This window comes from Lagopus muta, chromosome 13 (genome assembly GCF_023343835.1).
Source record: "Lagopus muta isolate bLagMut1 chromosome 13, bLagMut1 primary, whole genome shotgun sequence".
Lineage (NCBI taxonomy): Eukaryota > Metazoa > Chordata > Aves > Galliformes > Phasianidae > Lagopus > Lagopus muta.
In genome coordinates, this window is record NC_064445.1 from 16,231,798 (window position 1) to 16,245,660 (window position 13,863).

Consider the following 13,863-nt stretch of genomic DNA (forward strand, 5'->3'; position numbering starts at 1 on the left):
CTTAATGTTAAAAACAAACAAATACAAGGGTGCAATAGCCAGAAATTTAAATACAAATGCTCATGGCCCTGTAAAAAAAGTTTAAAAAGAAGGGATCTGATGTGTTTCCAAATCAATAAATAGTGAACTTAAAAAAACAACGCTTTATGTGACCTCTGGACTTTGGATTTCAAAAATCACTTCCAAGGAAAACTGAAGACCCTGAGACACACGCACGCACGAGTCTTCTAGCAGAAATACAGTTACAAAGCCCTAATTTTCCAGTTTTCCTCCAAAAAGAGACCTTTAGTAGGCACAGTTTAAAGTTTTTTAGTACATCAGCAGCAAATATTTGTAGCCACTATTTTTCAGTACAACTGAATGCACACTCTGCAGCGCGTGCTTCGCTCCACACGTGTCACGTCCACAGCAAAACCATTGCATGTGTCATGGTAAGTTCAAGACATTCCTATGTAGCATGCAGCCAGCTGCTCTGGGCAGTCGGTACTTAACTCTCGTGAGGCTGCTGAAATGCCATCTCAGACTACATCCAACACGTAGCATCTGAAGGCAAAACCCCTTACATTCAAAGGGGCTGTGACACGTCTGGAGAACAACCACACATGTAACATGTTTGGCCTATGGAACAGAAGTGCTGAGTATCACGTGTAAAAAGTAAAGATTCTCCTCTTCCTCCCACCTTTCCAGCACCCCTTCTTATGACCCAAGCTGTATTTGAACCATTTACCATTTAAATGCCATGCATGTCTAAAATGCATGTCTAAAACCTTAACACTGAAGGTCAGAGGATCAAGATGCTTACGTGAAACATGAAAATAAAAAGCTTTAAGCAACGAGAGCAATGGTAACTAACTAATATTATGCACAACAGCCTTCCTCAGTGACTGCCAGGATTCCTGAACAGCTTTCATCTCGCCATTTAGAAAAACGCAGTACGCCACTAAATCTGAAGTGCCAGGCTACGACTGCTGCTTTTCTCAGGCCTCCATCTCTTGCTCCTTTTGGATTTCTCCTAATTATTTTCTAACTGTCCGAGAACGTAAGGAGAAAAAAAGGAGCAACAGAAGCAGCCTGTAAGTGCAAACAGGTGACAAGCAGGCGATTGCAGAGACGATACAGTGGAGTATGAGGGCAGGCATTTTCTGAACATCAGTTACATATTATCATAAGATTACACCCCCCAAAAATGGGAGAATTAAACAACAGAATTCCCGTTCCACCTAAAGATCTAGCCAAAGACAAACAGGAGATCCTCAGCAGCCTCAGCACTGATGCAGCACTCAGAGGATTTCTCCATTCTAAGTAAATTTCAAAGCCTTTGGGTATCATGGGGACGATCACTTGTTTTTATACCACACTGAAACCTTTCTAAATGGAGAGAGGAAAAAAAAAGTTCATGAGTGTTCTTGATTCCTCCACTACTGAGTACTTTTTTCCCTGATAAAAAAAGAGTGAAACAGAATGGTCCAGTGACTAGCCCACCTACCATCCTATAATCCAACACAATTAAAAGCGTGTTCGAGTTAGACCAAATTGAGCATCTCTCCTTGGCAGGAATACCTGCGTGAGGACAGATGATTCGTATTGCTTCTAAAAGCACAGTTCAGATGCTAGTTAAAAATGCACTGCTCCAAACTACTGGATCAGTCATTTTGGACCCTTGTGGTAACACGCTATTCAGAACAATAACACAATGCTTCGATATTGAAAACATTACCATAGAAAATCTTACTGTTTTCTTCATGAATCATGAAGCACAATTCAGCATTAAAGTGCTAAGATGAAAGAAAGGGTTTATCTAAGTATGGGTACAGGAAATACCTTGAATTACTTTAGAAATCAGATTTCTCACTCTTTAGGAGAAAGCTGCACCTTTTTCCAGCCACCTTTTTCCCTGTGTTCTGATCAAAATGAACATACTTGCAAACACTGCCAGCTCCTTGGAAATGTCTTAATCTGTGTTCAAGTAAACCTTCCAATGAATCGCTTCCACAAATGATTTGCAGCTACTAACGATCCATCTAAGCACTACCATTTGATGAGTTTGTCAAACAGGTTCTCGTTGTTCTCACTCTGAGCAATTTGTTTTTTAACAGACTGTTTATAAAAACTGCACTATGTACTCACTGAAGCTTTTTCCCAGCATGTAATGCACGTCAGTAAGATTCTGGTATTACAAACTCAAATTCAGTACTACCCTCTGATTGATTTTGCTTAAAAATTGCATCGTTTCCCTGCGGAACAAAAATGTCATCCCAGCTCATTTGTTTGCCTGGAGCATTCGATGCCGTTCCCTCAGTGCCGTTCTTTGCTGCGTCAACGCGATACACGATCCTGTTCTCGTTTATTACCGGCAAGCTGCTCGAGCGATCGGAGATGTATGCGTACTGTCTGATCTGCAAAGACTTGCAAGGATTCAGTCGATACAGCTTGGTATCTCCCGAGGGGTCTTGGCTGTGAACCGACCTTATGTGAGAGGCCATGATCTGGTAGTTGATGAAAGACTTGCCGCACGTCAAGCACTGGTACCTCCGCTCACCAGTGTGGTGAATTTCATGCTTCGTCCGGTACTCTGCAAGAGGGAAAACCTTATCACAGTATCGACACGGATACTTCTTCTCCCAGGAATGAACATTGAAATGTCTCCGTAAACTCGTCAGACACACGTACGACCTCTTACATACAATACAAATGTAGTAGACCCTTCCATCCACGATCAGCTCGTAATGGTCATCGTGCTTTACTTTCATGCGTTTCCTGCTTGAGGAATCGCCATCAGACGTTTTAGGGGTTTCCTCAGGCTTGGCTTTCCCTTCCTCAGGATCGTCCTTAATCGGAATGACTATGTCGTAAGTGTCCTCCCCAATATTTGCATATACCTTGCAGCCTGTGGACAAGCCTTCTATTTCAGTTGCCGTATCTAACGTTATGATTTTCTGCCCTTCTCCCGCATGTTTCGACGCTATACCTGGACCGAATTCCTTGTTGTTTCCAGTAAGGACATCTGAGATTTTTATTTTAAATTCTCCAGGTTTAGAAGATTGCTCTTGTGGAAACTTAACAACCTGTTTTTTCTGTACTCCAGATCCTTCAGAAGTCGCCGCTTTGGGTACAGAAGGTTGCTGAACCGAAGAGCTGTTGCTGGCTGAACTAGGACTAGAGGAGCTGATAACATCATCATTGTCCTCGACCACCTCTTCTATATCAACAGCAGCTGTTTCCACTTCCTTTGAGGGTCCTTTCTCAGAAGGCTTCTGGCTCTCCTCAACCAAATTAATCGTAGGGGGAACGTGCGTCTGATGTGAGGAGCTGACGCTGGCTGAGGGGTTAACTGGAGGCCGATTCAGCAAAATGAGCTCAGTTGTCGAATGCTGCGGTGTCACAGGGACAAGCGACTCAGCACTTGACAGTGCTTGGTTTGGATTCAGCTGATTAGCACAGGAAGTAAGTTTTTGAGTTGACGTGGTCAAGAGCGGGGAGCCACCACCACCACCAGATTTTTGGTCAGAAACTCCAGGCGCATTTGGGCAAGGCTGGTTCTGGATTGCAGCATTTGCATCTTTAGTACATTCTTTAGGGGGAACAATCTCAGAGCAAAAGATGACATCATCATCATCATCTGAATCAGTCACTGTTATTTTTGGAGTCTCGTAGGCTATGCCATGTAGAGAGAACGATTCAGTTATAACTGGCATCCAACCCGTCACCTCTCGACCCTCCTGCCTGATGGCAGGTACTTGTGTTTCAGCATCCTTTTGAGTGGGGCCAGAAGATGAAGTTTCTGAAGCACCATCTTTGACCTCACCTGGCACGCTCCTTCCATCACATGGCGTTACGGACAGATCAGCTAGGAATTTAACACCCAACTGTTGTCCCGATTTAATCAATTCATCAATTAAGTCGGCTCGAACAGAGATTATTTTGGAACTATACATATAGTTAAGTATTTCCGCAAAAATCTCAGCTCTCACAAAGCTCAATTCAACTACTTGCCCAGCCACCGACAAAAGCTGATGGAAATACGTGCTTGAGGCAGAAAGAATGTTTCTGTGAGCTCGAAACTTCCGGTCCTCCACGATAACAGTAACATCACAGAAAAGCCCATGGCCGCGTTGTTCGTTCAAAGACTGAAGGAGCGAACTAGAATACTGCGTGTCTGTTGCAGAAATCAGTTTTTCCCCCTCCATTCCTGTAAAAAGAAAGTAACAGGGATCAAGCAAAACCACAGATGTAGAGCTTTAACTGCACGACAGTATTTCCGCGTTTACAGTTTACTCCATCCTCTAAAAAAACAAACCTCAGCGTGAGGTGTTGTTCATAAGCTCGTACATCAGGGCGCCGTGCAGATGCAGTGTTTGTCCACACGAGGCACGAGCAGTCCTAAACATGCCCTCTGCTCCTGCCAGGCGAAAAGCCTGCAAACGAGGTAAATTTGAGAAGGAAGAAGATGCGAGACCGGGCTTCCCCGAAAGGCTGAACATTACAGACATCTGAATGTATTCCATGCAGTTACGAGAAGCTCGGGAGCACCCAGCTCTCCAAGGGCCGCGCAGCGCGAGCGGGGCAGGCGGCCACCTCGATGGGGCGGGCAGCCGCCAGCCCTTCACCTCCGCGCCCCACAAGCGTCGGTTTCGCCCCTCTTCACGCAGCTCGGCTCGTTCCCGCAGGAGGCCCCGGCGCGGCGGCAGCGCGGTGCAGAACCGGCCCGGGCAGCGCCTGACCTCGGCGCCCCAGAGGCCGCGAGGGGACACGAGCGGCGGCTCCCCGCTCCCGGAGCCCCGCGCGGCTCATAGCGGGCCGACGGCCGCCTAGCGCCCGGACCCGAGCGCCCGCGGCCCAGCGCCGAAGGGGCCCCGCCGCGCGGCCGGGCCGTGCCCGCCGCCGCCGCCGCTTCCTGCTCGAGGCGAGGCGGGCGGAGCGGCCCCCGGGGGCGGCAGGAGCAGAGGAGAGGAACGAACCGCGGCGCGGGAATCGCGGCGCGAGGAGCGGGACCGCGGCCCGCCTTACCTGGCACCCGCCGCGCCGCCCCGCGCTCGCGGGCACCGGCCCCGCCGCGGCAGCCGCTCTTCGGGCTCGGGCGCTGCTCCCCGAGTGCAGCCGACAGGGGGCGCTGCGGCGCGCTGCCCTGCCCCGCTGGCCCGGCACTCCGCCCGAGCGCGCTCGGCAGCCTTCGGCTCCGCGACCCGAACGGCTTCGACAGCCTTCGGGAGCTCTCGGGCAGCGAGAGGGGGGAGCGGCCGCCGCGTCCGTCGAAGCCTCGGGGCGGCCGTCGACCTCGACGCTCCCGCCGCCTCTCTCTAGCCGCCCAGCCCTTGCCCTGCGTCGGGTCGCGTGCGCAGAGCCGCGGAGGAACGAGCGGCGCCAAGAGCCCCGGCGTCTCGGCAGGAGGCACGGCCCGGCTCGTGCTGTGTGCGGGGCGCCACGGAGGAGCCGCGCTCACACGTCCTGACGCAAAGCGGCTCCCAGGCACGGCCCGCGGGCGGCCGTCCGAGCAGCCTCTGGAAACGGTGCTTGTCAGTGCTCAGAGAGCACCGAGATCACACCACGCTTCGTCTGCGGTTCCTGATCTGCTCCTTTTGTTCCTACAGACTCCGCGGCTACAACGTGGGGTTCTGGATGTTTCTGAAGACTCACATCTGCCAAGCCCTGATGGCTGAAAAACTGAACATGAGCCAGCAGTGTGCATTGAAGCTTGGAAAGCAAATGGGATCCTGGGCTCCATCAGCAGAGGGGTGGCCAGCAGGGACAGGGAGGTGATTGTCCCCCTCTACTCTGCTCTTGTGAGGCCCCATCTGCAGCACTGTGTCCAGGTCTGGAGCCCCCAGTATGAGAAAGACAGGGAGCTGTTGGAGAGGGTCCAGAGGAGGCCACAGAGATGATCAGGGGACTGGAGCACCTCCTCTACAAAGACAGGCTGAGGGAGCTGGGCTTGTTCAGCCTGGAGAAGAGAAGGCTGCGGGGTGACCTCATTGCAGCCTGCAGTACCTAAAGGGAGCCTGCAAACAGGAGGGGAATCAACTCTCGGAAAGGGTAGATAACTGCAGGACAAGGGGAAAAAGTTGAGGGAAGGAAGATTGAGGTTGGATGTCATAGGGAAGTTCTTTACAGAGAGAGTGGTGAGATGCTGGAACAGCTGCCCAGAGAGGCTGTGGATGCCCCGTCCATCCCTGGAGGTGTTCAAGGCCAGGTTGGATGGGGCCCTGTGCAGCCTGGGCTGCTGTGAAATGTGGAGGTTGGTGGCCCTGCCTGTGGTGGAGGGGTTGGAGCTTCATCATCCTTGAGGTCCCTTCCAACCCGGGCCATTCTGTGATTCTATGTGATTCTATGTGATTCTATGAAGCGCCTTCCGTCACTGCCAACCAAAACCATCAGCACACCTGACACCAATGACAGCAGTCCCATCAGCAATGAAATGGTCCTGCCCAGCCTTTGGAGCCCTTCTGGGGAGAAAACCCCTGTACCATGCCCACTCCCTGCCTCTGCACAGCCTGCAGCAGAGCTGCCTCTTTAAAGAGAGGCCTCAGATCAAAATGTTACAAAACCAGTTTAGAAATAAACATTTCTAAGCTTTTCCTGAGAGCTGAGCAAGGAAAAAGAATAACAGGAAAGAATAACCAGGGGGAAAGGCAGGTTCTCCTTCCTCATCCAACGCTTCCTTTGATTTGTGTCCTTTGATACAGGTCTTCAGTCATCTTTATACAGAAAGTTATATTCGATGAAAATAACATGATGAGCATTTTTTTTAAATCATCCAAAAATGTCTGATGGTTCAAATTAAACCATTTTTTAGCCTTTCATCCTTCAGATTTAAGGAGTTTCTTCTCCTCACTGCCAATCCCCTTTCTAAAAACTAACAGGAGAATGTACAGATAAAGAGAAGCACTGATTTGGAAGGAGCAGTGCTCTGGAATTCTCAAAAACGAGTTCTGAACTCCTTACCCGCTGGCCCAGCAAGGCCTCTTTCAGATTAGCATAGAAAATGGTGATTTAACTCACATAAAAACGTATACAGTGACAAATTAAATGAAGCATTTTTTCTAAGATGTTGACAAGAAGGGCATCTAGAGCGTACAACTTAAGGTTGTGTTCAGGTAAAGGGGGTAAGAATTACAAAGCAGCTCTTATTTGGATGCATGGAAAAGATGCATGGAATGGGGTCTCTACAAAAAGGAACTAGAAATGTTGAGAAGTGACATGCAAGCTTTTGAGAAGGGAAATGAAGTTCAGCACCAAGTTGTCGGTTAAGCAATTTGAAGAGGCCTCTTCTTTTTTTATAATGGAAGTTTGTGGGAACAAGAATTTGTTTTAAAGACTTGTTTTAAAGAGAGAGAGAGAGAAATGTTCTCTGTCATGAAAAATGTGTTTTAGATTACAATAAATCACACTGGATGGATCGGCCAATGAACTTCTGCTTGGGCACTTCAATAAAATCCAAATTAAAGAGTAAAAAAGCTTTCAGGAACAGAGATGTGATTTCACTGTGGAATTTCAAATGTGTCTGCAGGAGTCTAAAATGCCAATTCCCATCATTCATCCTTCAAGGGATTTTCAGAAAGCGTTTTTTCTGACAATTCTATTATATAAAGCCTCACACAACTGAATTTAGAGCCCAGTGACACTTTTCATTGGCCGTAGCAGCAATTGCAGGTGCTGTTACACGCTGTGTATGCACGGCTTGTATAACCTGTGTGTTCTGCCCAGCTCAGCGCCGGGCAGCAGAGCTGTGCAATACTCCAGATATCCCAGTCCTCGTTTTGCCAGTGCCGGCACTGACGTGGAGGCACCCACTGCTCCGCCCGGCGCTGAGCTGGGCAGAATCCCACAGCACGGCCTCAGCTGGCACAACAAAAGCCGCTGCAGGCCCCCATCTGCCTCGTTCGCACGACCCTGCCGCGAGCAAACGGCAGCCACGCGGCGCCGCGTAAATAACAGCCGTATTGCGGCTGGGCTGGGCGGGCGGCAGCGGGCAGCGCTCGGGCACGGGGAGCGGCGGTTCCGTCCGGCCCGTCCCCGTGTCGATGCGGCCACGCGCACCCGCGCTAACACCCGTGATCGGCCTTCCTCCTCGGTACGGACCCGCGGTGGCGATGCGGGAACGAGGCCGGCCCACGCTGACAGCCGTTCCGACAGCGACGGGGGCCGGACCGACCCGGGACAGGCGCGAGAACAGCGCGGGGAGAGCGGCCGGCCGGCACCGGGGATCGCGCCCTGGCGAGACCCTCCGCCCGCCCGCCCCTCACGGGGATCCGTTCCCCTCCGGCTCCCCGGCCCAGCACCAGGCCCGCACCGCCTTACCTGGCCGCGGCTCTGCCCGCGCCTCCATGCTGCCGGGCGGTGACAAAAGAACGGCCCCGCCGCTGCCGGGAACGCCGCCGCCGCGGCGCCGCGTTGCCGCACGGGCGGCTGGGGCAATGCGCCCCGCGGGCGGGGCTGCCCCGCTTCCGCCGCCGCCCGCCGCCGGCCGAGCAGCGCAACCAGGCGCGGCGGCCGCCGGAAGTGCCGCCGCGCCACCCGGAAGTGCCGCCGCGCCATCATGGCGCCGGTGTCGCGCTCTCGCAGCCCGCCCGTCGCCAGCCCCGAGCGTCGCGGCCGCCGCTCCCGGTCCCGCTCTCGGTCCCGCTCTCGCAACGGTTCGCGGCGCGGCTGCCACCGGCGGAGCCGCAGCTGGTCCCGCTCCCGGGAGCGTAGCCCCGGCGGGCCTCGCGCCTCCGGGCACTACGGCCACCACCACCACGGCAAGGCCTGGCCCGAGTACTACGAGAAGGAGAAGGAGGAGATCCTGCGGCAGAGGCGAGTACCGCCCGCGAGCCGGGGGCCAGACGGGGCTGCGGCCTCTCCCTGCCCAACGGCACGTATTGCTGCCCGCTGGCAGCCGTTGTCGGTGCCCGAACTCCTGTGTGCCGGGGCGGCCTCTGCTCGCTCGGCCTGCGGGCATGGGTTGGGTTGCGGTTGTTTTTAACTCCCTTTCTCAAGGACGTCGAACGTGCCTGCAAGTGTAAGACTTCCAGCAGGTGCTTGCCGGGTGCACCATGGTGGCCTCCGATAACAGTGTGCTTCATTCCAGGAGACTGAATGAGAGAGAGAGAATCGGAGAGCTGGGCGCACCTGAAGTCTGGGGGCTTTCACCAAAGGTTCCTGACCCTGAGTAAGGCACAGTCTAGCTTTTCACTGTTTTTTTTTTTCTCTCTGATTTTTATGATACCAATTCTAGAAGAATTCCCAGTACTGCATTAGCCCTCCACTGCCCCAGTTGCCACAGTTCATTGTGTCAGAAGCATCTGAACCAACATAAGCAAACTCTGACATCATTCAAATAATCCCAGCATACCAGTTACACAAGATGTGACACAATTATGTGATTTCCTTTGGGGGCCTTGAAACTAGATGATTATTATGGTCCTTTTCAACCCAAGCCATTCATTCTGTACTGTAGCCTAGGTGCCTGTTGTGCTGTGGTTCTGAAAGCAGTTGCTCTCTTGCACACTGGCCGTTGCACAGTTTGCTCTGTTGCAAGTACTGGCTTGAGATCTGCAAGCATGTGTTTCAGAGTATGTGTGCACTTGATCTTTAGTTACTAAATACTACAAAATAGATTTTAAAAAGCAAACTTACTTTCTTCAGTTCTGATGAGCATACACCAGTAGAAGACGAAGAGGCAAAATCCAAGAGTAGCTCTTCGGATTCCAGCTCAGAAGGTATTTGGCTTTGTTTGTACAACTCATTTTGATAACCAGTAGCTACCCAGAATCTGCTGCTGTTGCTGTCAGGAAGTTCACTGGCTTTGGTTGAAGTGAGTGATAGGCCTCCTTGCTTTGGGAAAGTCCAGATGTATACGTGGGACTAAGTCTTCATTTTTCTCTAACATTATCTTTTGAAAACATGCCAGAGGAAAAAAGGAAAAAGAAGAAGAAAAGAAAGAAGAAAAAGCGAAAGGCTTCCAAACGAAAACACAGAAAACATTCTGAGGACAGTGACAGCGAGTCCGAGTCCGACCAGAGCTCCAGTGGTAAGAAAAAAGAAATCATGCCTGAGATGTGTGCTGAGGCGTTGTGGCAGAAGCAGTTATTTATTCACAGGGTACTTTTTTTGATCTTCCTTTTTTTTGTTTGTTTGTTTTCAGACGAAGATAAAAAGAAAAGCAAAAAGAAGAAAAGGAAGCACAGGAAGTAAGTTTCCAGGCTGTTGAATGTAATTGCATCTGCTTTTAAGCACTGTCTTAGCAGGAACTGAGGGAGGCTGAGCACTCCTGTAATGAGAGCCATAAATGCTGTTGGACAAACATAATCTGACTGGCTTCAAATGTACAGAATCATAGAGCACAGAGAGATCCTTCAAACACAGGGAGGCACTTTCTAGTGTTGTATGAAAGGCATAACAGTGGATAGGTTGTCCTTAACTATCAGTTGTTTTCAATCAGACAATATAAATGCAGACTGTCCTTGGTGGAAGGTACCTCGAGAAACTCATAACTGCAGTGTGAGTCCCAACATGTTCTTTCATCTTAAATTTTGGTGGATAACTTTGACTTTATTGCAGGAAGAAGTATAAAAAAAAGAAAAATAAAAAGAGCCGGAAGGAATCCAGTGATTCAAGCAGTGAAGATTCTGATGATGAAACGCTTCAAGGGGAAGATCTCTGGATTGAGAGATCAAGTAGGTCCCGTAAATTTGTCTTGAAACTTGTTGGTGTTCTTTTCATGCTTTTTTTGTTGTTGTTGTTCAGTGTTTGCTGAGCTGTTGACTGTTCTGATAACAAAGAACAGGCACAGTGTTCATCTGCTTTGCTGTTTGATCATTGCAGAAAATACAGAAGCCGATAGCTTGATTGGACCAGAAGCTCCCAAAACACACGCGTCTCAAGATGACCGGCCTTTGAAGTGAGTACTTCAATGGTACCTCGATCAAATCAAGTAGATCTAGAGTGAAGATTTCTGCTCAAAAAGACTGCAGAATGACTTATGTCGGAGAGGGGTGCAGTAACAGAAGCTAAGGCAGAAGTGGTAATGGTGCTTCAAGTAGAAAAGTCTGTTTTATGTATTTTAGCCTGGATTCGTAGAAAACTAATTCATCTTTACTTCAGTAAAGTGCCTTTACTCTAACGCTCTGCAGTCTTGTGACTTTATGCAGCCTTTATTACTATTTAACCAGAACTTATTAAACTGGTTACTTAAAATGTTCTTGCTAAGATTAGCCTTAAGGATGAAATGAGAACAGACTTGGGAAAGATTGGGAAAATCCTTAAAATGTTGCTGCAGCCAGTAATGATTAGGGAAGCTGGATGTTTAGCTCAGAATCCCTCCAGTTGAGACTGGTTAAAATCCCTGCTGTTTATCTCTTTGCTTATTCCTTCAGCTATGGGCATGCCCTGTTGCCAGGTGAAGGTGCAGCAATGGCAGAGTACGTAAAAGCAGGGAAACGCATACCTCGGAGAGGGGAGATTGGTTTGACCAGTGAAGAAATTGCTTCGTTTGAGAGCTCCGGTTACGTAATGAGTGGCAGCAGGTATGTTTTTGGTGATGCTCATGTTTCAGTAACGTTTTCCAAAGCTGCTTCCTTTGTTGGCCTGCTGAAAAGCTGCTTCCAGGCTCTAGCTGAAAGCTCTGAGGAGCGTGTGCTCTGTGCGTGCTTCCAGGTACGTATGCTGAACTCTACTGCTACATACAGATGCATAGCTTCTTAAGGTCACTTGTTCCTGAAGAATAACAATTATTTCCAGATAGCGTGCTTCTAATTCTCTTTATTTCAAATGAGATGCTTGTCTCTGATGGCTTAAGGGTTGTGTGTTTGGACAGCAGAGGTTGTGCGCTGCCTCTTCGGTGTGAGACAAATCAGTGTGGGAGGTTTGCCATACCTTCTTTTTCTACCAGCACAAAAGGAGGTTCATTTGTATTTTGGCAAGCTGGCACCCTGACAACCTGGGATCATGAAGGACTTCCTGCTCACTGCCTCAGAGCAGACACCCTCAGAAGTCAGCTCAGCCATGCTCATTCCTTGGAGGTCTCTGTGCAGTTTGGGTTCTCTGGTTTAGGTGTCTTTGTTTATTAGCCCTCAAAACCTTCAGGTTAGTTAATGGATGGAGGCTGTGATGGGGCATTACATCCTTCTGCCTGTGCTTATGTATGCAATATTTTCCCCCACAGACATCGTCGAATGGAAGCTGTGCGTCTGCGTAAGGAGAACCAAATTTACAGTGCGGATGAAAAGAGAGCTCTGGCTTCCTTCAACCAGGAAGAGAGGAGAAAAAGAGAGAATAAGATCCTTGCAAGCTTTCGAGAGATGGTCTACAGAAAGACTAAGGGCAAAGAAGAAAAATAATTCCCCATTTGAACTGTATGCCATAGATGCTGTCAAGCAGCAGCTGACCTGTTCCAGCTGTGATTTGAAAAAAGCTGCAAGTGCTGCAGTGCCTTTCACCCAACAGGACCAGCCCCAGGCACTGGTGATTTGTATCAAGAAAACAGGATTACTTCCATCAGATTTTCTTGGATGATTTGCTCACCACCTGCAAGGAATACCTGTAAATTGAAAGATTACAGGGAAGGAACAGGCAAGGAAGGTTGGAGGCAGTGAAGTTCTGCGCTCACTTGGAATTGGACAAGCAGGTGGATTCCATGGGAGAGCTGTGGAACATGCTGCTGATGCTGATAAGTGCAGTTTTGCACTTTTTCTCATTAATGAGAGTAGATTGGCCATCACAAGCAAGCTGCTACTGATGGTTATGAAAATTAAGGAATCCCTAAATTCCTGTTTATGTATTTTTCATAAGTTTTAGATAGTTGTTTTTTTTTTTTTAATCAAAAGAACGTTGAGTTTGTTTTGTGATTCCAAGTACACTTGTAAATAGAAATAGGTTTGTAATTTAATATAGATTACCTTCAGTTACTTTAAAGGAAGCAGACTGCAACTGGGGAGTAAGATGACAGTAACAGTAGTAGCGAGGTCTGGTCTGGATTCTACCAAAGCCTGTGGTAAACAAGTAAGTTGCTTGCTTCTATTTCTACTATGTTATACATAGGTACTGGAGCAGTGGGGTGCAGTGGTTGGAACCTGGTTGTAGACAGGTGGTAACAAGGAAGTATCTTTTATTTTATTTTATTTTGTCTATGGAAATGTTCTAGATTAAAGCCTTATTTTAACTTCTGTGTTATTTTCATTTGGCCTGTTTCAATAGCACGGCATGGCTCTTTTAAAACTGTACTCAGGAGGCTGCTGATGGTGGCTACCTTTGATTCAACTGTGTATTTCCAAAAAGAAGGGAGGTATTTTTTCTGAAATGTATTTAAAAACAGAATGTATTCTTGAGGGTATTTTTTTTCTTCTTGCGTCTGTGTTGTAGTTTTGGCAGCGGAGATGACTTGAATGTTTATGTAATGAAAATAATAGAATCGCAGAATGGCTTGGGTTGGAAGAGACCTTGAAGTCCTGACTCCCCCCAGCTCAGGCTGCCCAAGGCCCATCCAGCCCGACCTTGGGCACCTCCAGGGATGAGCACCCACAGCTCCGGGCAGCAGGGCCGGGGCCTCAGCACTCTCTGAGCAAAGAATTTCCTCCAAGTATCTAACCTAATCTCTCTTCTCTGAATTCAAAGCCACGACCTCCGGGAAGATTCCTTGACAAAGAGTCTGTCCTCATATTTTCAATAGGCCCCTTTGGGTACTGAAAGGCCACAATGAGGACTCTGTGAAGCTCTTTCTTCTCCAGGCTAAACAAGCCCCGCTCCCTCAGCCTTTCTTTAGAGGAGAGGTGCTCCAGCCCTATGAGCATCTTCATGGCCTCCTCTGGACCCAGTATAACAGCTTTGCATCCTTCTTGTGCTGGGGCCCTGGGCAGTACTCCAGGTGGGGCCTCGTGGGGGCAGAGCAGA

General features: G+C 49.3%; 2 protein-coding genes across 5 annotated transcripts; one reads left to right on the forward strand and one right to left on the reverse strand.

Moving 5' to 3' along the window:
• Positions 1-1,443: 1,443 nt before the first annotated feature.
• Positions 1,444-8,436, reverse strand: ZBTB33 (zinc finger and BTB domain containing 33). 4 transcript variants are annotated; one of them, XM_048959440.1, is made up of 3 exons: positions 8,296-8,393; positions 4,298-4,415; positions 1,444-4,189 (listed from the first exon to the last, which is right to left on the reverse strand). In XM_048959440.1, the coding sequence occupies exon 3, from the start codon at positions 4,185-4,187 to the stop codon at positions 2,157-2,159; it is 2,031 nt and encodes a 676-aa protein (XP_048815397.1). In that variant the 5' UTR covers positions 4,188-4,189; positions 4,298-4,415; positions 8,296-8,393; the 3' UTR covers positions 1,444-2,156. The 4 variants fall into 4 exon arrangements, with proteins under 4 accessions (XP_048815397.1, XP_048815395.1, XP_048815394.1 ...); XM_048959438.1 differs by lacking the exon at positions 8,296-8,393 and adding an exon at positions 5,008-5,077; XM_048959437.1 differs by lacking the exon at positions 4,298-4,415 and having other exon boundaries at positions 8,296-8,436.
• A 75-nt stretch (positions 8,437-8,511) lies between these two features.
• Positions 8,512-12,421, forward strand: LOC125699855 (NFKB activating protein). Its single transcript, XM_048959840.1, has 9 exons — positions 8,512-8,790; positions 9,065-9,145; positions 9,622-9,695; positions 9,887-10,006; positions 10,121-10,166; positions 10,537-10,652; positions 10,801-10,876; positions 11,352-11,501; positions 12,140-12,421. Exons 1-9 carry the CDS (start codon positions 8,534-8,536, stop codon positions 12,312-12,314), a joined length of 1,095 nt encoding a protein of 364 aa, XP_048815797.1. The 5' UTR covers positions 8,512-8,533; the 3' UTR covers positions 12,315-12,421.
• The last annotated feature ends 1,442 nt before the right edge of the window (positions 12,422-13,863 follow it).